Source organism: Prionailurus bengalensis, chromosome E2, assembly GCF_016509475.1.
Source record: "Prionailurus bengalensis isolate Pbe53 chromosome E2, Fcat_Pben_1.1_paternal_pri, whole genome shotgun sequence".
NCBI lineage: Eukaryota > Metazoa > Chordata > Mammalia > Carnivora > Felidae > Prionailurus > Prionailurus bengalensis.
Genome location: NC_057352.1, coordinates 9,634,297 through 9,662,212, shown reverse-complemented (window position 1 = coordinate 9,662,212; position 27,916 = coordinate 9,634,297). Strand labels below are relative to the sequence as shown.

General features: G+C 54.1%; 1 protein-coding gene and 1 non-coding gene across 2 annotated transcripts; both read right to left on the bottom strand.

Annotated features, from left to right (window-relative positions):
• Positions 1-1,163: 1,163 nt before the first annotated feature.
• Positions 1,164-26,638, bottom strand: ODAD1 (outer dynein arm docking complex subunit 1). Its single transcript, XM_043600401.1, has 16 exons — positions 26,174-26,638; positions 25,560-25,616; positions 25,107-25,212; positions 23,844-23,943; positions 23,485-23,674; positions 12,890-13,012; positions 12,437-12,550; positions 8,904-8,971; positions 6,183-6,370; positions 5,941-6,075; positions 5,172-5,254; positions 4,885-5,053; positions 2,903-3,072; positions 2,693-2,796; positions 2,294-2,372; positions 1,164-2,203 (listed from the first exon to the last, which is right to left on the bottom strand). The coding sequence occupies exons 3-16, from the start codon at positions 25,174-25,176 to the stop codon at positions 1,724-1,726; spliced, it is 2,073 nt and encodes a 690-aa protein (XP_043456336.1). The 5' UTR covers positions 25,177-25,212; positions 25,560-25,616; positions 26,174-26,638; the 3' UTR covers positions 1,164-1,723.
• TRNAE-UUC lies at positions 14,203-14,287 on the bottom strand. The gene has a single exon. It is a non-coding gene; the product is annotated as a tRNA-Glu (tRNA).
• Positions 26,639-27,916: the final 1,278 nt, after the last annotated feature.

Below are 27,916 nucleotides of genomic sequence, written 5' to 3'. Positions count from 1 at the left end.
CCTCTCCTTCCCAAACCACCTCCCCAACCCCAGTAGGAAGGGAGACAGTCTGCTCGATCTCTGGGGCCATGCAGCAGGCATTAGGGCTGTCCACAAATATTCTTCTGTCTCTCTCTCCTTCCAGACACATGGACAGATTGCATTTCCCACCCTTCTTTGAAGTTCCACATCATCGGGGGCGCCTGGGTGGCTCCGTCGGTTAAGCGTCCGACTTCGGCTCAGGTCATGATCTCACAGCTCGTGGGTTTGAGCCCCACATCGGGCTCTGTGCTGACAGCTCAGGGCCTGGAGCCTGCTTCTGATTCTGTGTCTCCCTCTCTCTCTAACCCTCACCCACTCGTGCTCGCTCTGTCTCTAACCCTGTCTCTCAAAACTTAACAAACATTAAGAAAAAAAAAATTCTTGAAGTCACACATCATGACATGACCTACTTGGGTCAATAAATGCAAGTCCAGTGACACGGCTCATATCCACACGGAAGCTGTAAGAACTTTGTCAGCCTAGGGGGCGCCTGGGTGGCTCAGTCGTTTGGGCATCCGACTTCGGCTCAGGTCACGATCTCACGGTCCATGAGTTCGAGCCCCGCGTCGGGCTCTGTGCTGACAGCTCAGAGCCTGGAGCCTGTTTCAGATTCTGTGTCTCCCTCTCTCTCTGACCTTCCCCCATTCATGCTCTGTCTCTCTCTGTCTCAAAAATGAATAAACATTAAAAAAAAAAAAAAAGAACTTTGTCAGCCTTACCACTTTCTCTGTTTCCCAGGGCCAAAGAATTAGCAACGCTCCAGGCAGATGCTGTGCCACCGGCCTGGGTCACAAAGGTGACTCAGAGGAGAGCCCTTAGGGGACCCACAAAAGACCAGGAACACCAGCAAGTAATAAGCCTTTGCAGTATAAGGCCACTGAGATCCTGGGGGGGGGGGGGGGGGGTGTTCGTTACTGCGGCATAACCCAACCCATCCTGACTGATACACCCCAGTTCTCAGTAGAGCCTGAAATGTGGAGGTCTCAAAAATAAATAGATAGATTAAATAAATAAATAAATAAATAAGAATAAATGAATTGCAGGGAGTAGGGACAAAGGTCATACATTTCCCCCTGGGCCAGAGGTAAAGGGAACCGCCATGTGTCCAGCCTGGTCGCCCACATATACACCTGTAACTGGGCTGGGGTAACAGGCTCTGACCTTTATTTTCTAGGGCCGCAGCTCATGCTGACCCTGACATCTTTCCTCCAAGTCTTCCCCTGCTGCCCAGTCCTGGGGGGGCGGGGGGCAGTCCTGGGGCTCCGGGGGGAGGGCGAGGAACGAGGGGCTGCAGAGACGGGGTCATGAGGCACAAGGAGAGCCCGGCAGGTAGAGACAGGAGAGGGAATTAGAAGTGGGGAAGCAGACACAGGACCGGGGAGGCGGGGGACCAGCAGTGATGGGGGCAGAGATGTGAACAGGAGACAGAAACACACACTGAATGGGAAGCCAAGACGACAGGAAATGGGGAGACAGGAAGGGAAATGGGGGGGGCGGGGTTTGGAAAGAGAGAAAGGGACCAGGAGACATCGCTGAGGAGACGACCGCCAGCGGATGGACACAGGGACAACGGGAAGGGCACGGGCAGACAGATGCGGAGCAAAGACTCACAGAGGGCCTGGAACCAGGAGGGTCGCGGGGAAATCTCAAGGCAGAGAGGGGCCTGCAGGGAGCCAAGGGCAAGGGGGGGGGGGGCGGGCCGCTAGTCTTTGCTGGTGCTGGTCCCGGGGCCTGCGCTTGACTCTGACCCGGTGCCCCTGCTCTCCGCACCCGCGGGGCTGTCCTGGCCTCCGCTGGACCTCAAGTATCCGGTGGAGCCCAGGTAGCTACTAGAGCTGGGGGGTCTGAAGGTCACGCGGCCCCCAGTCGAGCCCCGGCTGGACACGGGCGCCCCCCCGGCGCTGGCGGAACCGAAGGTCACGCGGCCCGTGCTGGAGCCGGGTTCTCCCAAGGCGACGCGGCCGACGTTGGTGCTCGTGGTGCGGTCTCCACTGGATGCCAGGACGCCACTAGTCCTCTGGCTCAGGATGGACCCGGGGACCCCGCTGGGGCTCTTGACGGTCGTCAGGGGCGAGCCCGAGCTGACCCTCTCGATGCTGGGGAGGCTGGAGACGCTCAGGTTGCTGTTGACCTTCCTCAAGGCCTCGGCTAATTCCTTCTCTTGCTGCTCCTGCGCCTCGAGCTGGGGGGGGGGAGGGGAGGGGGCGAATGAGGGCCCCACCAGGGGGCCGAGGACCTGCCCGGGGAGGGAGGACCTGCCTCCCATCCTCACCAACTGCGTCACTTGGCTGCGCAGCTCTTCCTTGCTCATCGGATAGTCGTCTTTGGCCTCGAAGCCTGGGAGGTCGTCCCTAAAGTGGGGGGTGGGGGGCGGGAGGCAGGGAGGACACTCAGCCCCACAGGAGGCCGAGGGCTCCCCGTTGCGCTACCCAGAGGCCTTGCTCCGGCCAGCCCGAGCGCCCTTGGCCCTTTCCGGTCTCCCCGGGGCCAGCTCCGTCCTCAGCAGCCCCCTACTCCTTCCCGAGGCGGTCACTCCCACCTTCTACTCCGCCCCAGAGCCGCACCCACCCTCCGGGATCCTGGAGCCCCCCCAGAAGCCTCCATCCCACTGTCGCCTCTGCCCCCACGGAACCTCCTCCCCCTGCCCCTCCTTCCCGCCCGGAGGCCTCACGGATTGTCAGGGAGCTGCGGCGGGGCCAGCTTCTTTGGAAGATCCTCGGGGCTCTGGCCCAGAACCAGGAGGGCAGCGTTAGCCAAGCTGGAGGGGGTGGGGGTCTGGAGGGTGGATAAGCCAGTGGTTGGCTCACCCCCAAGGCCCTGGCCTCCAAGCTTCTTGTTCCCTGCCCCCCCCAACCCCCCGCCCACACAGTACCCCCCACACCTCCACCCGGACGTCTACGTAGGCCTGCACCGTCAAGAGATCAACCAGCCGCTTCTCGATGAGGCCCAGGAAGAGGCTGATGTCCCGGTCTCTCATGTGGGTCTTGACCCCCAGGAGGTCCTTGATGATGGTGTTGTCACACTGGGCCCTGGTGAAGAGCTGCTGGATGTCTGAGGTCGGAGGGAACAGGCCGTCACGGATGCGACGCCCTGCCTCTCCCTGCCCTCCGGTCTCTGCTGCTGCTCCGGAGCGACGGAGATGCCAAGCCAGGCTCCGGGATGGAAAGCCACTTGCCCGAGCTCAGAGGGCACGAGAGCGACACTGTGGGCCTGGCCACCCGGCTCCCGAGGAACCACAGGGGTTCAAAAAGTGAGGGGGGGGTGGTCAAGGGGAAAGCGGACCAAGTCACCACCTGCTGAAAGACTTCTTCACGCAGCTCAGGAACACCCAACTCCCATCCCGCCCAGTGACCCCCCCCCACCTCAGGAGCTCCCCCAGAGAGGTACTCACATGGGTGCTCCCCTGGGGGGGGTGCTCCCCCGGGAGATCCACCACTGAGGCTGTTTCCTGTGTTTTTTAAATATTGGGCCACCCCCCCCCCCACGCTGCTGCCCCGACTGCGTTAACCACTGCCCCTGGCGGGCCCGCTGGCCACGGTCGCGACCCGTGCTCGTCTGTCACGGTTGGCCCCCACGTGGCCCGCTTGTATCTTGTTATTGTCCGGCTGTGACTGGTTATTGTTAGTGACATCAGGCGGCACCCGTGACCTTGACACAAATCTCGCATGGCACACCTCACCTCACTGCGTCTCTACCACTTGTCCCCGTGGTCCCGGGGGTCCCTCCCTGAATGTCCCCCCCCCCCACGCTGCTCACTCTGAATTTCAGGGGCATCTCCAAACCCACTCTTTCTCCCATATTCCCTGTCTCATAGAGGGGTCTTACACCCACCAGGCCAGACGCCGTGTGCTTCACCCCCCCCCCCCCGCCATGACCCATCCATCTGCCACTTCTGGCCTCCCTTCCCTCCTCTCTCCCTCCTCCTCTCCTAACCTCCCCACCCATGGCCTCTCCTGCTCACAGCCCTACCATGGCTCCCCAGTACCCCAGCCTGGCATCTCTTCAGGATCCACCACCCTGCACCTCCCCCCACACCCTCACACCCCCCTCTCCACACAATGAGCCGACATTCCTGGGAGCACCTCCAGGCCTCGGCCCCACGTGCTGGGAGCACCTACCCCTCCCAGCTCTGCAATTAAACACTCACCCCTCAGACTCAGCCTCCAGCATTTCTGCTCCCAGGAAGCCATGGGTCACCACCCACCCCCACTCCCACCCCCTTCACAGAGCAGGTGTCAGCCGGCTGTAGGCCCCTGCACCATTTTTTTTTAACAAGGGACCCCGCCTTTTGGTCCTCAGCCGGTCCCCGCATTCCAAGCGGGGTCGAGGCTCCCACCCCGTCTGAGGGTCCGTCCTTCACCCTAGCCCCTCCGAAGGCTGCGGAACACCCAGCACCCAGGCTGGTCTCCTCTCCACCCCTGCCCCCCCTCCACCCCACCCCTGCCTCCTCACCTAGCACAGGGCAGCGGTCATGGTCACCACAGAGCAAAGGAGGATCTGCCGGTAACCGATCCCCTACTGTGACCACAGGTGGCCCCCCTGCTTGCTCAGAGGCACCAGGGCCACCTTCTGTCCCTTCCCGACGGTCACCCCATCCAATTCTCGTGACAACCCACGAATCCACGCGCGGCCGCCCATTCCAGTTGCCAGAGGGGCTCAGGCCCAGGAAACCGCACCCAAATGAGGCGCTGGCTTCAAACCCGGGGCAGCCTGACTCTTGGGCCACGCACCCCGGAAGGATGGCAGGATGGATGAGTGGATGGGGGGTACCGGGTGGGCAGACGGGCCCATCTCCAGGCGGCCGGCCCGGGGCCGGCCACGCATCGCCTCCTCCCAGGTGAAGGAGCTGGGGCCGGCGCTCACCGGCCTTGAGCTTCTCCAGCTGCCCCCGAAGGTCCTGGAAGCGGGCCTCCACCTGGTCGGCCTCCGCGCGCACCTCGTCGGTTCGCTGCTGCAGGGCCCTTCGCTGCTGCTCTCGTTGCTCGCGAAGGTTATCCTCGCTCCGGCGGGTGCTCGCCAAGGTCTCCTGCAACTGCGGGGCGCGAGCGCGCGGCCGGAGGTAGCTGGGGCGAGGGCGGGGGGCGGCGTCGCGCGCGCGGAGGAGGCGGAGGGGAGGGGAGAAGGGAGTGGGGAAGGGGGGCCTCCCTCACCTCCTTGATCTCCTCCTGCAGGCGCTCCAGTTCCGAGTTCTGCTCGTTGATGAAGGTGAACTCCGCGAAGTTGCGCCCCTCCCCTGGCGAGAGGCGGGAGAGGCGGATCCAGGGGGCCGGAGGCGGAGGGACCCGCGCGGGACCGGGAAAGGGACGGGGAGGACGACCACGCAGAGACAAACACGCAGAGACCAAGGGAGGCAGAGACGGAGGGGCACAGAGGCAGGCAGAGCAAGTCGGAGTAAGAGAGACGGCGGCCAAGTCCAGAGAGAGACCCAGAGATAACCGAGAAACGCAGAGCAAGAGAGAAGTGAGGCAGAGAAAGCAGCAGAGGTCGGGGGAGAGGGAGAGAGAGAGAGAGAGAGACCAGGCCCCGGGGGACTACAGCAACAAGCACCGGAGGGAGACTCCCAGAGGTCGAGGGCAGATTTGGAGAGTGGCCGGCAGGCCCTCGAAGGGGGGGGGGGGGGGGGGGGGCGGGGACACAGACACGCCCAGAAACAAACACCAAACGGAAATAAAGACACCCCGAGGGGACTGAGCGTTCCAGGCCCCAGGGGGACGAGCGCAGAAGGAAGAGACCGGGGAGGGAGAGAGACGGGGGCGCACGGAGCCGGGCAGGTAGCGCGTCCCTGACGCCTCGCGTCTGCATCGCAGGGGCAGAAGCCCCCGGGGCCCAAGCGAAGGCCCCCGGATGCGGGTGACCGAGCCCATCCCGCGCCTGGACGCCCCCCCTCCCCCCGGCCCGCCGCCGCGGCCCCATACTCACTCTCCAGGTACCTCTCCACCAGCACGTCCGGGTCGCTCTCCCCAGTCAGCTGGGACAGTTTGTTCATGGCATCTTCGCAGTGCAGCACCAGCTTCTCCTGGGACGTCTTCCGGAGGCCTTCGGCCACCTCCCGGGCTGCGGCAGTTGGGGCAGTGAGGTCGGCGGAGGGGCCGGGAGCCCCTGAGCCCCGTCCCCTTCCTCCCCCCACCCCTACCCACCCCGGCCGGCGGCCCGGGTCTCACCCCGCTTCTCGCGCTTCTCCACGACGGCGGGGTCCAGCTGCCGCTCGTCGTTCTTGAGCTTGAGGAAGCGGTGGAACTGGTCCAGGTGCGCTATGTGCCGATGCAGGGTCTGCAGCTCCGTCTCGTTCTGGGCCACCTCCTTATCCGCCCTCTCCCGCAGCAGGCCCAGCTTGGTCTTCACCTCCTCCCTGGGGGGGATGGGGGAGGTGAGCCCAGGGGTCAGGGAGGACGGCGCAGCCTGGGGTCCCAGGGATGGGGCAGGATCAGGTGGCAGTCCCCCCCCCCCCCCCAGGTCACAAAAAGGCAGAACACTTTCTAGGATCCTGCAAGGGAGCCAGGTGACGGGGTGTGGAACCAGAGCGGGGACGGGGCCACATAAGGGACTGATGGCCTCGCCCACGAGGGGGCCGTGCTGCGGAAGCACACACGGGGTCCTGGGGGGGGAGGGGGCTGTGCATTATTGTGTGAGCCGTGGGACAGGAGGCCACAGTTAGAGATTCTGCTCCCGCCCCGGGAGGGTTAGACCCCAGGCGTTAAGGCAGTCGGCCGAGTTGGGGGGGGGGGGGGTTGTGTGATTGGAAATAGCGGCCCGGACCATTCGGGGTCTCATGTTGGACACGCAGATGACATCAGCCGCGTGTCAGGATATCGGGGACGCTCTGGAAGCCTCGGTCACTGAGCTTTTCAGCTTTTACACATAGTGCAGTGGAAATTCCTAGGGCCCCACGCGTCATAGGGTCAAAGATCACCCGGTCATTATGTTAGGAGAACAGCAGGCCCATCTCCGCAGGTCCCTGCCCTCCGGCCATTCTCTTCCCACCTCCCCACCTGTGCCAACTTTGGTTGCCTCCAGCCCCAGCCCCAGCACCAGCTTCTATTTCTTTTTTCTTTTTCGTTTTTTTTTTTTTTTTTTTAGTTTATTTATCTATTTTGAGGAAGCGAGCTCCTGCGCACAAGTGAGGGAGGGGCAGAGAGAGAGAATCCTAAGCAGGCTCCCTGCCGACAGAGCCGGATGCGGGGCTCGAACTCGTGACCCGTGAGATCGCGACCTGAGCCGAAGTCAAGAGTCTGATGCTAAACCGACCGAGCCACGCAGGCGCCCTCACCAGCTTCGTGTTCTTTTCAAATTCCTTCAAGGCCTTCTCAAGTCAGCCCTCCTCGGTGGGAGGCCTCACCCCACCCTGCCACCAGCCCCCAGTGACACCTCCATCTCCAGGTGCTGGTGGCAGCCCTTCTCGGGGATTGGGACTCGTGGCGCTTTCCGTGCCTTGGGTTCCATGCCAACTGAGGGGCGGGGAAGAGGGATCCCGACTTCCCGACCTTTCTACAACAGCATCCCCGTGAGGTAGCCGCCATGATGACGGGTCCTGTCACCGCGGAGGAAGCAGGCTCAGAGAGCGGAGGTGACCGGCCCCGGGTCATCCAGCAAGGAAGCGATGGACCCGCTGGCAGGTCTGACGGGAAGCGTCAATACGATGAGACCACCCTGTCCCGGTACCCAGCTAGCCTGCCCTCGGCCATCTGCCGGAGGAGTGTCATCGTGTCATCGGAGGCCCCAAGCAAGGAAGAAATCTCAGCAACCATTAAGGTCGATCTGGGCTATAATTGACGTCCTGAGGAATCATGTGCCATGAGTAAGCAGGCGTCATGAGGGACAAACAATATTCCTACCTGAAGAGAAGGCAGGAAACTGGGCGCCTGGGTGACTCAGTCGGTCAAGCGTCCGACTCCTGGTTTCAGTTCAGGTCATGATCTCACGGTTTACAAGATCGAGCCCCACCTTGGGCTCTGTGCTGACAACTCAAAGCCTGGAACCTGCTTTGCTCTCTCTCTGCTCCTCCCCTGCTCACGCTCTGTCTCTCACTCTCTCTCTCCAAATATATAAATAACATTTAAAAAAATTTTTTTAACGTTTATTTTTGAGGGAGAGAGAGCATGAGCAGGGGAGAGGCAGAGAGGGAGAGGGAGACACGGAATCCGAAGCAGGCTCCGGGCTCTGAGCTGTCGGCACAGAGCCTGAGGCGGGGCTCGAACCCACAAATGGGCAGATCATGACCTGAGCCGAAATCGGACTCTGAACTGACGGAGCTACCCGGCCGCCCCTATATAAATAAAACAAAACAGAATCGAGTGTAAAAAATAAAATAAAATAAAATAAAATAAAATAAAATAAAATAAAATAAAAGGAGGTAGGAAACCATTCGGAGCAAGAGAAGGGGTCCAAGCTCATAAAGAAGCAAGGCTGGGGCAGGAGCCAGCACGGGAGCCCCCAGACAGAGGCCAAAATGTACACAACGGCGGGGACTTCTAGACTCCACACAACGTGACTCCATCTGAAGGGGGCCTGAGAGGATCTCCTACCTTTCAGCGTAACAATCTAATGATCTAATTACTCTCATGCCGCGACGCTTCCCAGGTGGCTGTCCCCGGGGCCACCCGCGCCAGGGCAAGCAGCGTCTGGGTTCACTCTCCCCACAGCCCGTGTGCTACAATGCCGTTCACAGACTGGGGCCAAAGAGGTTCCTCCATACCCCCGAGTGGGACCTCGCCCCGAGGGACTGGGAGATCACCGGAAGGAGAGAAAGGGGGCACCTTATTTAAAAAAAAAAAAAAAGGTTGCGACAGTCTATTTCTGGAGTTCCGACCCGCCTGCCACAGCCTACGGCAAAGCGCGTGCTGCCTGAGCGCGGCCCCCACGCGGGAGCCAAAGCGGGGTCCTACCTGACGGTGTAGGCGGCCGCAGAAGAGACCATTAGGGCGCTGACCGTGCGTCGCAGGGCGCTGATTTCCTGCCAGAGGACGAGACAGAACCGATGTCTTTCTTACGGCCTCCTCACTGTAGGGCCTTCTTTTAGGCCCGGCGCCCCCACCCCCACCCCACCCCGCAATAAGCGGGACTCGCGGGCCTCCCACGTGCGTGGACCTTCCTCGTTGGTGGCCGCTGGGCTGGCCTGCTGGCTCAGAGCGCTTCTCGCCGTGAAACCCTCACCCCAGAACATTGCTAAGAACACGCACCCAAGTTGGGTTCAGAAATGTGCGTGAATTTCCTAACTGTGACCACACCCATCCACTTTCTAGTTGCACAGAAATGTCTTGGCAGTTATTATGGGTACAAAGGGTCCTTTCAGGAGAGAGAAGGGAGGAATGCGTATTATTTGAATGCAATTAGAAATGATGTTTCTCTGGGGTACCTTTTGGAAGACTTTTGGTTTGGGAACCTCTGCTAATGGTTTCTATGTTCATCAAGAATATCGAATCAACAGTGACAGGAGGAAGGGGAGAAGTAAAACAGAATACAAAACAGAAGCAAATGAACCGAACTGTACTTTAAACAGGTTTGGGGGGAGCGCCTGGGGGGCCGAGTCTGTTAAGCGTCGGACTTGGGCTCAGCTCATGAACTCACGGTTCGTGGGTTCCAGACCCGCGTCAGGCTCCGTGCGGACAGCTTGGAGCCCGAACGCGGAAGGAGCAGAGAGAGAGAGAGAATCTTAAGCAGGCTCAGCACAGAGCCCGATGTGGGCTTCAGTCCCACACACCGGGACATCATGACCTGAGCCAAAATCAAGAGTCAGATGCTCAGTCTATTGAGTCCCCAGGCGTCCCGAACCCAGCATTTTTTTTTAAATTTTTTTTTTCAACGTTTATTTATTTTTGGGACAGAGAGAGACAGAGCATGAATGGGGGAGGGGCAGAGAGAGAGGGAGACACAGAATCGGAAACAGGCTCCAGGCTCCGAGCCATCAGCCCAGAGCCCGACGCGGGGATCGAACTCACGGACCGAGAGATCGTGACCTGGCTGAAGTCGGACGCTTAACCTACTGCGCCACCCAGGCGCCCCCCGAACCCAGCATTTTAAACAAAGAACATAAGCACACAGAACCCCCGCCAAAACCAGGAATGAATTCAAGTGCCTCCTGAATACGATAATTCTGGATAGAGAGACAGATCCCTGGACCCTCAGAGGGCAGAACGAAGGAGTCGGGCTCTGTGCTGACAGCTCAGAGCCTGGAGCCTGCTTCAGATTCTGTTGTCTCCTTCTCTCTCTGCCCCTCCCCCCCTTGTACTCTCTCTCTCAAAAATAAACATCGGGGTGCCTGGGTGGCTCAGTCAGTTAAGCATCCGACTTGGGCTCAGGTCATGATCTCACAGTTCATGGGTTTGAGCCCCACGTCGGGCTCTGTGCTCCCTCTCTCTCAAAAATAAACATTAAAAAAAAATTTTTTAATAAATAAATACACATTTTCTAAAAACTTAAAAGGGGCACCTGGGTGGCTCAGTCGGTTAAGTGTCTGCCTTCCGCTCAGGTCATAATCTCACGGTTTGTGAGTTCAAGCCCCGCGCTGGGCTCTGTGCTTTCCTTGCAGAGCCTGCTTCGGGTCCTCCGTCCCCCTCTCTCTGCCCCTCCCCCTCTTCAGTGCGCTCTCTCCCTCTCTCTCTTAGAAAAAAAATTTTTAAATTAAAAAGCAACAACAAAGTATATGTGTGTGTTCCCTAGTTCTCTCCAGAAAAAGGGCCTCAAAGCAATATTGCCCCGGGGTCACCGAGGCCCCTCTGGCAGTGGCTGTCTCATCATTTCTCAACACCTCCTCCTTTCCAGAAGGAACCAGGACTCCCGGGAGTAGCGTCGCGGCTAACTCCGGGGTGGGGGCTGAGCGAGTGCAAATTACCTGGACTATCTTCCTGTGCCAGAAGTAAGGAAATGTTAAAACAAACAACAAAAACAAAAACGATGGGACCCATCGAAAGGACACAGAGGCCAGCTTAAGGTCTCCCACTAGCCAAACCCGGGACAATTTGAACATCCTAATGAACGATGATGTAAGCATACTCGAAAGCTTCCTGATAACACACAAAATATACAGCGGAGAATGCGAGGCCCTTCCTTGAGTAAAATGCTAACTAATAAATGCGGGAGAGATGACGGAGGTCGAGAAAGGGGTCACCATTCGGCAGCCGTTGTGACAGTAATAATCATTCCGGTAAGAATCATTCATGGATGCCAAAACAACCGAGTGAAAAATGTGTCGGGGACCAAGATATTGACCACGTCTCCAAGAATCTCTACTTACTCGTCACAAAGGGAGACGTCCGTGGGAGAAATCTGGTTAACCAAGGGATCAACGGCGACATCGCTAGTTAAGGGACCGACATGCCTCCTACCCAATGCATACCAAGGACACAGCATCGCTTCTCTGGTGTTCCGCCAACAATGCGCAAGGTGCATCTCATCGTGAAGAAAGATCGGACAAACCCACACGGAGGAGACTTGGCTCCAAAATGTCAAAGTCATGAAGACAAAGAAGGGCCCAGGGATGGTTCCAGACGAACAGAGCCAGGACAACCAAATGCGACGTGGGGCCCTGGCTTGGAGCCTAGAGCCGGAAAATCAAATCGGCTACAAAGAGCATCACTGGGACCATCAGAGAACTTTCAATAGGGACTGTTTAGGATTGTAATAACTTTGAAGTCCCTGACTTGGAAAAGCGCCCTGTGTTTTGGTAAGAAAATGGTCTCATTCTCGGGAAATTCACAAGGAAGTTCTTAGGGGCATAATGTCTGCCCTGCGCTCTCCCAAGTCCAGCAACTGTGATCATTTTCAGTAAAAAAATAATAATAATAGGGGCGCCTGGGTGGCGCAGTCGGTTAAGCGTCCGACTTCAGCCAGGTCACGATCTCGCGGTCCGTGAGTTCGAGCCCACGTCGGGCTCTGGGCTGATGGCTCAGAGCCTGGAGCCTGTTTCCGATTCTGTGTGTTCCTCTCTCTCTGCCCCTCCCCCGTTCATGCTCTGTCTCTCTCTGTCCCAAAAATAAATAAACGTTGAAAAACAAATTTAAAAAAAATAATAATAATTAGAACATGTGTGTGTGTGAATATGGCAAATTGTCAATCTTGGGGAAGGCTAGAGTTCTTTGCACTATTTTTTTCAGGGAAGGGAAGGTGGAGGAGAAAGAGAAGGTCCCTCGAGGGCCATCGAAGATTACAGAAATACCCATAGAACGGAAATGGTCTTGCTCGCTCATTGACTGCCCCGGCTGAGAATATTCAAAATGACATCCCTGGCTTCTGCAATTCGAAACGAGGCTGCTTTCTTTGTGAGAGGCGTCCTGGAACAGTTTCGAGGTCCCCATCCCCTCTGGACTGATGTCAACCTAGGTCTCCAGTGGATTCCGTACTTGAGGCCGGAGTGCTGGAGTCGAATCCTCTCCCTACCCCAGCTGGGCCAAGGGCTCCTTGGCCCTTCGAGGCCACTGACCTTCTGCAGCTTATGGTCCATGTTCAGATAGCGGTTCCTCTCAATGCGCAGGAGGTCCAACTCTTCCCGCAGGGCCGCATTCCGCACCAGCTGGATGTCAAAGCGACAGGTGACCTGGGGGGGTGGGTACAAAAGTCTGTCTGAGGCCCTGCCTGCCTCCCTCTTCCACACTCGGCCAAGGTTGGGCGCCTGTCACGTGAGGGGGCCCATTCCCTATTTGGGGACCCTGAGAGCATTGCCCAGCTCCCCTAAGGACCCAGGCATCAGTCTCCTTTCCTTGGGGACACTCCATCCCTCAGGATGCCCCCTGATCCTTCTCAGGGAGCCCAGCATTTCAGGCCTGCCCCCCTCCAGGCATCTGGTCCACCATTTCTGGAACTTGACCCCATGCTCAGTTTCCCCTCCCAACCCCCAGAGCTCAGGTCTGGAGAGAGCCAAGAGGCTGGCCCTCACCCTGTCCAACTGGTCTTCTAGGATCTTGATCCTTCGCCGGATCTTGACCTTCTGATCCAGGACGAGTCCCGGGGCCTTGATATCCTTACTGTGGTTAAAGATCCGGGTCTCCCACTCCTGGATCTGGAGGAGACGGGGTGGTAGTAACTGTTCGATGGCTGAATGTGGGAGTGACGGAGGCACCAAGGGAGGTGAGCGGCCGAGTGTGGCTGCCATCTGCCACCCTTGTGGCCCCAGCCATCTGTTCTATCCTTCTTCTGCTGGCGGGCCCCACTTTCCGTGTGGTTCTAGCTTCCAAACACAACGAGCCGCCCTACCAGCCACATGACCCAGGTTCCTACGGTCCATGTGACCGTCCTAGGGATGGGCACGTGAGCCAAGCTGAACCAGCCTGAATCCCTTCCTGGTATTTGGGGGGCACATGCATGCGGTAGATGGATGGGGCTCTAGAACTTCCGCTGTCCAAGTCCCCAGCACACGGAGGGTCCTGGGAGGATGAGGCCACTAGACAAAGTGGAGACGAGAGACTGATGAGAATGAGCCCTGATGCCGTGAGAGTCCCCTGGGTGTGAAACCTTTGCCAACCTGTCTTCATGTCCCTATTCATCTTTACTCATTTGGGGCATGCCGTCTCCCCAATAAAACGGGAAGCTCCATGAGGGCAGAATGCTGTCTTTTTGGGCGTGTGCCTAACACAGTAGGTTCTCACTAAAACATGCAGATCAGACGAATAAATGGAATTGCTTTAAGGCTGCGTTTCCGAATTCGTGTACCCTTATGGGTTAGATTGGGTCCCGCCCCCCCAAATTCCTATGTTTAAGTGCTAATCCCCGGGACCTCAGAACGTGACCTGATTTGGAGACAGGCTCTTTACAGAGATAATCAAGTCAACATGAGGTCATGAGGGTGGGCCCCGATCCAGTATGACTGGTGTCGTTATGCAAAGGGGAAATTTGGACCTAGAAGGTGCACAGAGGGAAAACGCCACCCTCCAACACTTTCATCTTGGGCCCCCAACCTACAAAACACGGGACAATAAATTCCTGTCATTTAAACCACCCAAAGTTTGTGGTTCTTTATTATCGCGTCCCCTAGAAAACGAACTCATGCACCCAGGCACCCCCGAGCACTGCAACACGTTCAAAGGGGCAAGCAACCGTGGGGATATTTTTAGGGGTTTTTTTTAGTTAAAAAAAAATTTTTTTTTACGTTTTTATTCATTTTTAAGAGACAGAGTGCAAGCAGGGAAGGGACAGAGAGAGAGGGAGGCACAGACTCTGAAGCAGGCTCCAGGCTCCGAGCTGTCAGCACAGAGCCCGACGTGGGGCTCGAACCCACGAACTGTGAGATCATGACCTGAGCGAAAGTCAGACGCCCAACCAACTGAGCCACCCAGGCGCCCTGATATTTTCAGTTTTGAGGGAGGCACGCTGACACTGGTCAGACACCGCATGAACTACAAGCTCAAGGTAGTTCACAGGTTCAACATAAGACGGTGCTATGTTCCTTTTGATGAGTCACGTCTTTGTGAAACTGAAGGGGGGGGGGCAGTTCCTGGGTGGCTCAGCTGGTTAAGCGGCCAACTCTTCATTTCGATTCAGGTGGTGGTCTCATGGTTCAGGAGATCAAGCCCCACGTCGGGGGGCTACCAAAAGCTCAGAGCCTGCTTGGGATTCTCTCTCTCCCTCTCTCTCTCTGTCCCTGCCCCTCTCATGCACAAAAATAAATGAATAAACATTTTTAAATAAATCAAATATCCAGAAATGTTACCAGTGGGGAAAACTAGCCAAAGTGTACGACGAACCTCTATTTCTTATTATTTCTTCTGAATGCCGTGCATCTATAATTATCCCAGTCAAATTTTCAATGAAAGAAAGAAAAAAGGAAGGAAGGAAGGAAGGAAAGAAAAAGAAAGAAAGAAAGAAAGAAAAAGAAAGAAAGAAAGAAAGAAAGAAAGAAAAGAAAAGCCAAGTACTGCACAGAAGTCAGCACAAAGCAAGGGTGATGAGTCCAATCTGACTCCAAGACCCAAAGGCACAAACATCCCACAGGTAAGTAATTGTGGTTTTTAAGAATGAAACACAGGGGACACCTGGGTGGCTCAGTCGGTTAAGCGTCCGACTTTGGCTCAGGTCAGGATCTCACAGTTTGCAGGTTCGAGCCCTGAGTCAGGCTCTCTCTGCTGTCAGCTCAAAGCCTGGAGCCTGCTTCGGATTCTGTGTCTCCCTCTCTCTGTGGCCCTCCCCCCACTCATGCTCTGTCTCTCAAAAAGTGAATAAACATTTAAAAAAAAGAATGAAATACAACTTTGTTTTCTACTTGTGGATTCTCAAATGGTCTCTAGGTTGTTAGGATGAAAACACTGGTTTGTTTAAAAATGTTTTGAATGTTTATTTTTGAGAGAGAGAGACCGTGAGTGGGAGGGGGGCAGAGAGAGAGGGAGACACAGAATCCGAAGCAGGCTCCAGGCTCCGAGCTGTCAGCACAGAGCCCGACTCGTGGCTCGAACTCAGGAGCCCTGAGATCATGACCTGAGCCAAAGTCAGATGCTTAGCCTACTGAGCCACCCAGATGCCCCTAGTAAGGGACAGTCTTTTTTTCATTATTATTGAATGTTTTTATTTGTGTGTGTGTGTGTGTGTGTGTGTGTGTGTGTGTGTGAAAGAGAGAGAGAGAGAGAAGGGGAGGGGCAGAGAGAGAGAGAGAGAGAGAGAGAGAGAGAGAGATGATCCAAAGCAGGCTCTGAGCTGTCAGCACAGAGCCCGATGCGGGGATCGAACACCATGACCTGTGAATTCATGACCTGAGCTGAAGTCAGACACTCAACGGACTGAGCCACCCAGGCGCCCCAAGGGGACAGTCTTAGATGGCATAACCTAATGAAGGGAGTGACATCCCCTCAGGCTGTATTTTCTTGGCCAGAAGCAAGTCACAGGTTCTGCCCCCAACTGAAGGGGAGGGCGTTGCACAAGCGTGTGACTCACTGGGGGTCATCTTAGGATGTGTTCACCGCAGCCAAGTCAAGAGTACAGGTTTCCCCATCATCTGAAAGTAGACCGTTCCTATGAGACCCTTCATAAGCCAACACAGCAGAAAGTGAAGAAGGAATTACCAGTAATTTGTACGGGAAAAAGCGTATAGCATTCCGAGACCCCAAAAATAACCTTTTAGGCTTTTCTGATATCTTAGGACACACCTTGCTAACAGATGCACAAAATAAACCAAGATAAAACATAGACGCCGACAGACCGAGTTCACACCTCTGGCATGCTGCGTGTGGTCCCCAGGAAGGAGCTTGGGGGGCACAAATGCTGAATGCTATTTTTTCTTTTTTGCCTTTTTTTTCCTCTGGTAAAAGTTCAAGTCCTCCTCAGTCGTCTTTCACTTAGTGAAAACAGGTACTAACACAGGTCTTCTGAAAAAGCAAAGCGGTATAACGCGCAATTTTCAAACAGCAGGGGATACCTGTATTTGTTAGGAAAATCAGCCAATGCTATAAATCAGGGTGTTTTGCCTCCCTACCTGCTGGTTTCATGGTACACCGCTGACTGTTGGAGGTTAGAGGTTCTAAAAATATTACTCAGAAATTAAGGGTTCTGGGCACAAGGAAAGTTTAGGACCCACTCGCTTCAGAAATTCCTCCCAAGATTAGAAAACATGCTCCTCAAATTTTGCTTTTCACATTTGGGTCTCTAATAACACTAGAATTTATGTTTGTTTTATTTTAGAGAGAGAGCATGAGTGGGGGAGATGGGCAGAGAGAGAGAGAGAGAGAGAGAGAGAGAGAGAGAGAGAGAAAGTCTCAAGCAGGTTCCATGCTCAGCACGGAGTCTGATGCAAGGCTTGATCCCACAACCCTGGGATCATGACCTGAGCGGAAATCAAGAGTCAGATGCTCAACCGACTGAGCCGCCCAAGTGCCCCAGAACTTATGTTTTTATACGGTGTGAGGTAGGAAACTTTTCTGACAGCTTTATCGAAGTATAAATAACATACAATAAAACTACACCATTTAAAGTATACAATTTGGTAAGACTGGCATAATCAAGATTAGTGAACATATCTCCCCCAAAAGTTTCCTTGTGTCCCTTTGTCATTCTTCCGTGCACTTGCTTCCTACGGTCCCCTCCCCCTGGCAGTCACCCATGTGTTTTCTGTCACTAAGGAGTTTTGTAAAGGAAATCATAGGGGTGCCTGGCTGGCCCAGTCGGTAGACTCTTGATCGTTGTAAGTTCGAGCCCCACGTTGGGTGTAGAAATTACTTAAAAATCAATCAGTCAGTCAATCAATGGACTCGCATAGTGTATACTCTTTGTGAGGGGGAGGGGTCTGGCTTCTTTCACTCAGAGCAGTTATTCTGAAATTCATCCACCTTGTTGGGTATATCAATAGCCCATTCCTTTTTATTGGTGAGTAGCTTTCCATTGTATGGATGTACCACAATTTCCTTATCCATTCATCTTCTGGTGGACATTTGAATGGTTTCCATCTTGAATTTTACAGATAAAGCTGTTACGAAGACTCGCGTACAAGTCTTTGTACCAACGAACATATGCCTCGTTTTCTCTTGGGTAAATGCCTAGGAGGTAGAATGTCTGATTCGTATGGTTAGGGTACATTTAGTTTTTTAGTAACTGCCAAAGCGGTTTCCAAAGTGGTGGTGCCATTTACATTCCACCCAGCAGGCTGTGAGAGTTCCAGTTCCTCCACATTCTCATCAACATTTGGTATAGTCTTTTTAATTCTAGCCATTCTAAAATGGTGTGTAGAAGTTCTCGTGACTTTAATTTGCATTCCTTTAATGACTAACACCACTGAGCCTCTTCCACGTGCTTCTTATCATCTTATATATTTTCTGGTGAAGTGTCTTTTCGAGTCTTTCGCCAGTTTTTCCTGATTGGATCCGCTGTTTTCTTACTGAGAGTTCTTGATAAAGTCTAGATACAAGTTCTTTATCAGCTGCACACGTGACAAATATTCTCTCCCCTTGTAGGGCTTAGCTTGTCTTAACAATAACTTTTGAAGGGAAGTTTTCAAATTTTATGGAGTCCGGTTTGTCAATATGTCCTTTTATGGATCATGCTTTTGGTGATGTAGCTAAGAAATCTTTGCCTAAGCTTAAAAAAAAAAAAAAAAGGAGAAAGAAAGAAAGAAAGAAAGAAAGAAAGAAATCTTTGCCTAAGCCAAGCTCACAAAGCTCTTCTCCTGTTTCCTTCTAAAAGTTTTATAGTTTCAAAAAAAATTTTTTAATGTTTATTTTTGAGAGAGAGAGACACACACACCCACAGAGTGTGAGCAGGGGAGGGACAGAGAGAGAGGGAGACACAGAATCCGAAGCAGGCTCCAGGCTCTGAGCTGTCAGCCCAGAGCCCGACGAGGGGCTCGAACTCACGGACCGTGAGATCATGACCTGAGCCGAAGTCGGATGCTTAACTGACTAAGCCACCCAGGGACCCCTAAAAGTTCTATAATTTTAGATTTTACATTTAGGTCTACGATGGCTAACATCTTTTTTTGTTTGTTTTCTTTAAAAAAATGTCACGATGGGGCCGCTTGGGTGGGTTAGTTGGTTAAGCACCCAACTCTTGGTTTTGGCTCAGGTCATGATTTCACAGCTCATGAATTCAAGCCCTACATCGGGCTCTGAGCGGACAGTGTGGAGCCTGCTTGGGATTCTCTCTCTCTCCCTATCTCTCTCTCTGCCTCTCTCTGTCTCTGTCTCTGTCTCAAAAATAAACTTCTTTTTTTAAAGTCACTGTGCACAGAAAGGGGCATAGATGATGTACGTACAACTCATTATACGTATTTTTAACTGAACATCCTTGAACCACCTGCCAGGTCGAGAACCAGAATGCCGACAGCAATGCAGATCCTCCCCCCCTCATCACTCCCCCCTTCCTCTCCACAGACGTGCCACTGCCCTCCCTCTGTCAGTTCCTATTACTGCTGGAACAAAGTACCACACACGGACTGGCTTAAAACACCACGACCTTTTTTCTTACAGTTCTGAAGGTCAGAAATCCGAAATCAATTTCACTGGTTTCAGAAAATCAAGGTGTCAGCCAGGCTGAATTCCTTCTGGAAGCTCCGGGGGAGAATTCCGGTTTAATCTAGGGTAATCTCCCCAACTCAAAATCCTCAATCACATCCGCAGTCTCTTCTGCCATGTAAAGTAAGATACTCACAGGTTCCCAGGATTAGGAGGTGGACATCTTACAGGGATCACTCTTCTGTTTACCATACTTCCTTAAGTGAAATTCATGTTTTTACTTTATGGTTTTATCACCCATGTACGTACCCCTAAACAAAAGTTGCATTTGGCCTGATTTTGAATTTTATGTGAATGAAATCGTGCTCCCTGTGTGGGTTTTTTTTTTCCTCTGTTTTAAGTGTATTTATTTTGAAAGAGAGAGTGCGAGTGGGGGAGGGGAAGCGAGAGAGGGAGAGAGAGAATCCCAAGCAGGCTCTGAACTGACAGTGCGGGGCTCAATCCCATGAACCGGGAGATCATGACCTGAGCTGAAACCAAGAGTCGGTCGCTTAGCCAACGGAACCACCCAGGCGCCCCACTCTCTGTATGTTTTTTTGTCTTGCTTCCTGCAAATGTGTGTTAGACTCACCCTTGTGGCTGTAATTGTGATTCACTCATTTTTCGTTGCTGTATACTATTTCATTACGTGACTATTCCACAATTTATTTATTCACTCACATACTGATGGACCTTTGGGTTATTTCCAGTTTGGAGCTGGCCAATACGTGATCATGCTTCTTTCAACATCTCTTTACATGAATCCTGGTTCCAGGGCACATGCTCAGAAGTGCACTTGCTGGGTGGGAAGAAGAGTTAACAATAGGTCTAAACCTGTTTTCCCTTAGAAGGTGAGTTTGGCTTACCTTCTTCTGACACTGTTTTCATGGGAATATACCGGGTTAAGGTAACTATGGAATGCCAGCTCTGTTCCCAGGCAACGGTGTTTATTATGAAAACGACCTGATTGGTGAACTACATTGGACTAAAAGGACTTCGAGTGGGCTCATAGATCCCAAGAGCCTACATGACCAGGACTGAGCAGACATCTGGCTTCTCTGTGGAGTTTTTCTTATCACTGAGTGGGGGGGGGTGGTGGTTAGACTTAGGCTTTGTCTTCATGAGCTGTTACAGAGATGACTCCTCTTGGGTGTGATCCCTTCCTCTGCCAAGGGGGGCATCACCCACCCGCTTGCGTGGGATCACCCAGCTGGAGGTGCTGAGAAGCAGCCCCTGGATGCTCAAGGAAGATGTGTTTGATGCCGTCGTGAGAAGATGCAGGTGTTTCCTGTTCCCTCTCCTCCTGCGAGACTGCTTCTGGTGATCATGCCGAGTGGGTGTGACCCTGAAACCCAGGGTAGGTCTATCTTTAAAGGTAATAGATAATGGGGGGAAAGACTTTTCAGAATACGTGTGACAATTTATGTCCCCACCCACAGTTCATTAGGAGTTCCCACTTGCTCCTTTACTCCCCAACACTTGGTATTTTCGGACACTGAGTTTGGAAAATTTGGTGAGTGATTAATGGAACCTCATTGCGATTTCCATTTGCCTTTCTCTGATTACTAATGAGTGGTGAGTCATTCCTACATTTATTGGGACATCTGAATCTCTCGTTTTGTGATATGTCAGCCCAAATCCTTTGGCTATTTTTTTTTTTAATTGGGCTGACTCTTCAATGATTTGTAGTTGTTCTTTATATGTTCTTGATAATAGTCCTTTGTCAGCTATATGCGTTGCAAATAACTTTCCATTCCACGACCTTCTTTGCACACTCTATGTGTCTTTCAACAAAAGTTATTAGCTTTAAAGTCACCGGAAGCAACAGTCTTTTTCTTTAGAAGTAGAGTTCTATAACTAATTTAAGAAATCCTTCCCTACCTTCACACAGTTAGATCTGATCCGCCTGGAATTAGTTATGGGGGTTGGAGGAGAGATAAGGGTCTCTCTTTCATCTTACAGTATGAACATCCAGTTTTCACAGCACCGTTATCAAAGCCCTCTTTTCCCGTGCCCCGAAGTTGTGCATCAGATGCCCACATGTGCATTGGTCTCTTACAGGGCTCTCTCCTCTGTCCCATTGATCCATTTGATTAGTCCTCCATCAATTACAAGAATTTTATACTAGATCTTGAGAAGTGAGAAAGCACATCCTCTCGCATTGTTGTTCTTCTTTTAAGTCAGTCTATGTCATCTCGTCCATTGACTGCCATAGAAACCTTAGAATCTGCTTGTCAATTTCGTCCATTGAAAAAAGACTTTCCGTGCTTTGGTTGGGATTACATTGAAACTATAAATTATTTTGGAGACCCGGCATTTTAGGGCACTAACTCTTCCAATCCATGGATAGATCTCTATATTTATTAAGCTGTTCTTTAATATCCCTCAATAAAATTTTACAATTTACTCCATAGAGGTCTGGCACACTTTTGTTAGATTTCTTCTCAGGTCCTTCTGTGGCTTATTATAAGTGCGTGTTTTCTTCTCTTATTTTATCATAGTTGCTGCTAATACAGGGAAATATCATTAACTTGGAACATTAATTCTGTATCCAGCCACATTGTTAACATACCTTGTTAATTACAAAAACAGTTAGTGTTACAGTCTTCTGGATCTTCTCTGTACACAAATACATCATCTGCAAACAATGACAATTTCATTTTTTCCTCTCCAATGTTGTTTTTTTTTTTCTTGGCCCCACTGCACCAGAAAGAACCTCCAGTACAATCTTTTTTTTTTTTTTAATTTTTTTTTCAACGTTTTAATTTATTTTTGGAACAGAGAGAGACAGAGCATGAACGGGGGAGGGGCAGAGAGAGAGAGGGAGACACAGAATCGGAAACAGGCTCCAGGCTCTGAGCCATCAGCCCAGAGCCTGACGCGGGGCTCGAACTCCCAGACCGCGAGATCGTGACCTGGCTGAAGTCGGACGCTTAACCGACTGCGCCACCCAGGCGCCCCTCCAGTACAATCTTAAATGGAAGTGGTGCTAGGTGACATCCTTATATTGTTACTGATCTCAAAGATAATTTTTTTTCATGTTTTGCTATCAAATATGATATTTTCTATAGATGTTTTATAGTTGTCCTTTGCCAACTCAGGAAATTTCCTTTTATTCCTTGTCACCTTCTAAGAGTTTCTAGCATGGATGGATGCTGAATTTTATCAGCTTTTTTTTTTTAATGTTTATTTACTTTTGAGGCGGGGGGGCACAGAAAGAGAGAGACACGGAATCTGAAGCAGGCTGAGCCGTCAGCACAGAGCCCGACGTGGGGCTCGAACTCACGAACTGCAAGACGTGACCTGAGCTGAAGTCAGATGCTTCACAAACTGAGCCATCCAGGTGTCCCTACTTTTTTTTTTATTTCTACACAGACCGGTGAGTGCTATAAACTAGTGCAAGTCCAAGGGCTGTCTGTCATCAGTCTCTGACGTGACAGGCTCAGAAAATGAGAGAATTTAAGCAAGCATCAGAAACTGTGTTTTGAGGCTATTCTGAGTGCAAGTGTCAAGGCAAAAGCCTTATACAAGTAGCCGTCGGTAGTAGATTGGAAGTTTTAAAAGTCAGTCCATGGGGCGCCTGGGTGGCGCAGTCGGTTAAGCGTCCAGTCTCGGCTCAGGTCAAGATCTCACGATTCGTGAGTTCAAGCCCTGCGTCGGGCTCTGTTGTGACAGCTCAGAGCCTGGAGCCCGCTTCGGATTCTGTGTCTCCCTCTCTCGCTGCCCCTCCCCTACTCACACTCTGTCTCCTCAGAAGAAAGGCTGCCCGCTGATACCCTGAATTTAGCCCAGGGAGACCCATTTTGGCCTTCTGTCCTCCAGCACTGTAAGGTAACTAATTTGTATTATTTTAACCCACCAAGTCTGTAGTAATCCGTTACAGCACAAATAGGAAAGTAATACAGACCACCAAGATAAGCAACCTTCAAAGTCCTGTTTGTGATCCAATCGTGTGCAAGAAATCATTTGGTCTAGGGAAGCAACTTTTTCTTTTTAATGAAGAATAGAACAGAAAATAGCAGAATGAATCCCACCTGGGGAAAAAAAAAAAAAAAAAACTATTCCCTGGTGAAAACTTTTGTTTCCCAAATACGTGTGTGTTTACATCCACAGGCGTGTGAACTGCCTCAGGAGTGACGGTCATAGAAACCTGGAAGAACCCTGCCCTAGAAAAGTCACGCTGTGTCCCAGGTCAAGGTCTTGGGGCAGGTGGGATTAGAGACCCAGGTCGACACGGCTGGGTTACCAACGTCCCCTTTTTGCAGATGCAAAAACTAGGGCCCAGAGAGGTCGGAGAGCTGCCCGTGGTCACACAGCTCTGACGCGGCAGGGCCAGGACTCTACTGCAGGTTTTGCTGACGTCAGGAGGTGAGACTTTCTGTCCCCTTTAACCGCACCAGCTCCGTTTTGGGGGGTGTGGGGCTGTGCTAAGCACAAAACACCTGCATTCCTATTGGAGTCTGAATATAACTCTCCCACGCGCATGATTTCAAATAGGCCCATTTTCAGACCAGGAAGCCAAGGCTCAGAGCAGTTCCGATCCACAGAGGCTGGTGTCCGAACCCACCTGCTTGTCCAGGGCTCTGGTCTGCTCCTGTAGCTCCTTGACCTCGGCCTGCACCCGGACCCGACACTTCAGCAGATGACCAGTGTTCTCCAGCCTCTCGCTGTCCCGCAGCCGCTTGACCTGGCTCTGGGCCACGCGGATCTGCACCTGAAGTTTATCCCGCACCCCCTCCAGGCGCTGGATCTCCTCACTGCCCAGGCGGGGAGGTGGAGAGCAAGTCAGCGAGGGGCAGAGTCTCAGAATCACTAACGGCCAGACACCCGGCCTGCCCCTTCCCCTCTGGGACCCAGGAGGCGGGCCCCCAACCCCTTTAAGAGCCCCCTCGCTCCCCAAGCTCCGGGTCCAGGCACGGGGCTCACAGTTGCTTGTTGATGCGCTGGTGGACTTCCTTGCTGTAAGCCCGCCTCTCTCCCTCCATCACTTTGCACTGCCGTCGAAGTCGGCTCAGCTCCCAATCCGCTGAGGGCAGGACCAGCCAACTGGGCTCAGTAGAGATCCCGGCCCCAGCCCCTTCCTCTCCAGGACCTGGGAACTCCGGCTCCCACAAACTGCAGCCGAAAGGCCCACCCAGTCCCCAACACCCCTCTAGCCCTGCACCTCAGTTCCTGTATCCCTCACGCCTACCTCACCCCCTTGGTACTCCGGGACCCCAAGCTGACCTCCGGGGGATTTTTCCCCCAAACCCACGTCTACTCCCGGTTTGGGCACACTTCCGCCTCCCCACTAGAGGGCGCTCCCGGAAGGCCTCAGGGTCCTCAGGCGCCGGCCACAGAGGATCTGGAACTTGCGGCCAAGATCTGGGGGCCGCAGTCTTGTCCCCCCTCGCCCCTTCAGCCCCCGTAGCCCAGCAGTCCTCAGTCCTGTCCTCTGGCCTCCTCACTCGCAGCCCATCCTCCAAGCTCAGGCCTCATCTTGTCCTGCGGGGACCATCACCCCAGCCTCCTCCCCAGCCTCCGGGCCTCCCTTCACAATCCCGGAAGGTCTTTCGGAGTTCCAGGGCCTGAGAACAAAGCCGCAGGTCCTGGGCCCGGGGTTCAAGGCCCCATATGACCTGAGCCTAACCACCTCTCCAGTCTGGGCCCCCAGCTAGCTCCCCACCTCCCAAGGCCCAGTGGTTCTCAACCAGTGATTCTGCGCGCAAGGACAGTTGGCAATGTCTGGAGACACTTTTGATTGTCAGGATGTGGGGACGGGGTGGGACAGGCTGCTCCTGGCATGTAACGGATAGAGGTCAGGGATGTCCTACAATGCCCAGGACAGCCGCCATGACTAAAGAATGATCTGACTCCAAGCGTCAACTGTGTGGAGGCTTAGAAACCCTGTTCTAGGCACATGTTCCCTCTGCTGAAAGGCTCATCCCTTCCTTCTCCCATCGGTAACTCCTGGGAGGAGTTCCAAGCCCCACACAAACTTCTCCTCCTGCAGGAAGCCCTCCAGGGCTTGGCCTATCCGTCTGCCCTGCTCCACCTCCATTCCCACGCATGTGTGTTTCCCGCTGGAGGACTCTCCTGGAAGGCCTCCCCGCTTCTTCCCACCCCCCACCCCGTGTCCCAGAGCACAGTACCTAGAACTTGGGACAATGAGGAATGAGTGGGAAAAAAAGCCAAGAGCGTCTGAATTACCCATTCCTTCCAGGAAGGCCTCGGTTCCATCCTCGGAGCGGGTGCTCCCTGCAGAGAGTCCCAAAGGCATCTTGGCCAAAGGTGGGGGGGGGGGGGGGCGGCGCTCCTGTAGGGGTGACACAGGAACCCCTTCAGACAGAGAGCAGGAGGGCGCCGGAAGGAGGGTGGGGACGGACCGCGAGGCAACTGGAAGGTGACCCCGGAACCAACTCTGGCCTCTCTTTGAGTCTCAATGCCTCCAATGAGTTGCAGGGGAGCACCTCTCAGGCCTCTCCCCACATCCCTCCCGACCTCCCACCTCTCATATTCTCTGTCTTGTGTTTCCACTCTGACTCTGGCACGGGGGCAGGTCCCCTGGGCTCTCGGTATCTCTGAGGCGTGGCTGTTTGGGGGAAGGAGACACGGAGGAGAAGGAAACCCCGGCAGGCTGTGGGGAGCGAGCCCTGTCCCTACCTGCTGGAGTGCCCGACCTGTCCTTGGTTCTCCAAGCTCACTGTTGTGGCCTGGTTACTGGGGAGATAAAGGGCCAATGAGGCCTGAGGACCGCGGCGGGGGTGGGACGGAGGCCTCTAGGAGTGGCCGTGCGAGGGGAGGCTGGAGAGGAGGGGCCTGGGAAGGGAGCTGGGGAGGAGGGGCCATGGGCGGGGAGGCTGAGGAGGAGGGGCCTGGGTAGGGAGCTGGGGAGGAGGGAGCGCGGAGGAAGAGGGGTCTTGGGAGGGGAGGTTGGAGAGGAGGGGCCGAGGCGGCCGGGAGACCTCAGGAGACCTCAGGAGACCTAGCAGGCTGTGAACAGAAGGGCTGAGAGGCGGGGAGCCCTGCGAGGGGCGGAGCTGTGAGCCCTGCGAGGGGCGGGGCAGAGGGCCGTTGAGAAGAGAAACTGGGCGTGCCTTGAGGGGCGGGGCTACAGGGCTTGAGAAGGCAGGGAGACCTGTAAGGGGCGGGGCTGGCAGGGCCAGCGAGGGCTGGAACCTGTGGGAGGGGCACGGCTACCTGTGGAGGGAGGGGCTGCGGGGAGTGGCGAGGGGTGGGGCTATGGGGGGGGCTGCCGCTGGGAGGGGCACCGGTACCTGCCGAGGCCGTAGTTTCACGGACTTGCGAGGGGCGTGGCTAGAAGTACTCGTTAAGGGACCCGGTGGAAAGGCGCCTACCGAAAGCGAGGGACTGTGAGCGGCGGGCTGTGCTTTCGGAAGGGAGAGGCAGAAGCTGAAAGACCCTATGGAGCCAGGACTGGGAGGGAAAGGTCTGGAAGGCTTGGGAGCTAGGCCCAGGTCTTTCGGGACGAGGCCCGAGAGATGCGTGTCTTAAGTCAAGACCACGTTGTTTGAAGAGTCATTAGCAGGAAGACGGTGCCGATGCCGGGAGTTGTGAGAGGGAGGAACGTTCACCACCAACGCAGGTCCTTGCAGTGACTCACTACGCATGCGCGGCCAACGGCCTCCAGCGAAGCCGCCAAAAACTTCTTGTGGGTCCGCGCCCTGAGAGGCGGGAGTGGGCGGGGCCTCGGGCTCTTCGGGCCGCCCCCGCTTTTCCGGCCACGCCCCTCCTGGCCACGCCCCCTTCGCTCGGCAGGCGGGCGGCCGGCGCTGCAGGCTGCTGCCCACGTGGGCCTCCCCGGAGCGGGCGGGTAGTGGGCGCCGCTCCCTGCCGGCTGGGTGTGCCCGAAGCCTGCGGTTTCCTGTGGGAGGAAGCAGCCCGCGGGCGCTCAGCTCAGCTCGAAGCCTTGGAGGCCCAGGACGGGGAGATCCCGTTACCGCCCTGGGGCTCCCTGGTTCTCCCTCTTCCACAGGGTCCTAGCACGAGGGACCTCCTCCACGTTCCCAAGGTCCCCAAGTCTGGCTCTCATTGCACTCCGGGAACTTGATTTCGAGCCCTAGCCTCCTGTTTTCCACCTTGCTCTCTCACAGTTCCATCTCCCTAGCCCCTGGTTTCCAGACTCTTTCCGGGGCCAGTCTGGTTCCCTGTGCCTGCGCTCCATGAAGATCACGTGACCCTCCAGCCTCATTTTTTTTCTCAGTGACCCTGGCCCCCAGTCTGTGTCCTTCTCAAAGACTTAAGTTTGGGACTACTTATTCCCCACCCCCCAGGAACCCTCATTTTGTGTTCCCAACTGTTTAGCCTTTGGGGCCCAATGGACCCAAGAATTTTCTCCTTCCCCCCAATCCTAGAGACCTTGAACTAGAGTCCCCCAGTACTACCTCCATTCAGGGTTCCAGTGGTTGGTATAACAATGTGCCCGACAGTCTAAGAAATACCCTATGATGTATTTACTATTATTAGCCCTATTTTACAGATAAACAGGCATAGAAAGGTTATTAGTAACTTGTCCTAACTCACAGCTGTTGAGTGTAGCAGTTTGGAATGCTGCCCACTGGCCTCTATAGACTGCCATACTGGTGCCCCAGTTTCTGGGTCTCCTGAGTACCCACCTAGTCACTGAATTGCCCAGCCCTCACCCCTTCAGGGAGCCAAGATGACCATCCACTCTCCTGCCCCATCAAGATACCCAGCCACCCTATATCGGCCAGTTTCCTTCCCTTGTAGGAACCTAGAATTTCAGTTCTCCAACTCAATTCTTTATCAGGACCCCAGACATCTGGTCCCTTATTCTAATTTTTTCACTAGCACCCAAACCTTCCAAGAGACGCAGGTATAACTTAATAATAATAACAACAACAACAACAACAACAACAACAACAACAATAATAAATAGTTAACATTAAGTCCCTGGTGCTGCTCTTCTGTTTAAAACCCTCCAATGGCTTGTCACTGCACTTGGAATAAAATACAAACTCCTCCCCTAGTTCTTCAAG

What these genes read in the sequence shown, in the direction of transcription:
- ODAD1 (XM_043600401.1), bottom strand. Translation starts at nt 25,176, where the DNA reads ATGCCTTTGGGACTCTCTGCAGGGAGCACCCGCTCCGAGGATGGAACC. An exon ending in TGCAGGAGGAGATCAAGGAG is followed by an intron (nt 5,054 to 5,171) that starts GTGAGGGAGGCC and finishes CGCGCCCCGCAG; the next exon opens with TTGCAGGAGACCTTGGCGAG. An exon ending in GCAGCCAAGTGACGCAGTTG is followed by an intron (nt 2,204 to 2,293) that starts GTGAGGATGGGA and finishes CCCCCCCCCCAG; the next exon opens with CTCGAGGCGCAGGAGCAGCA.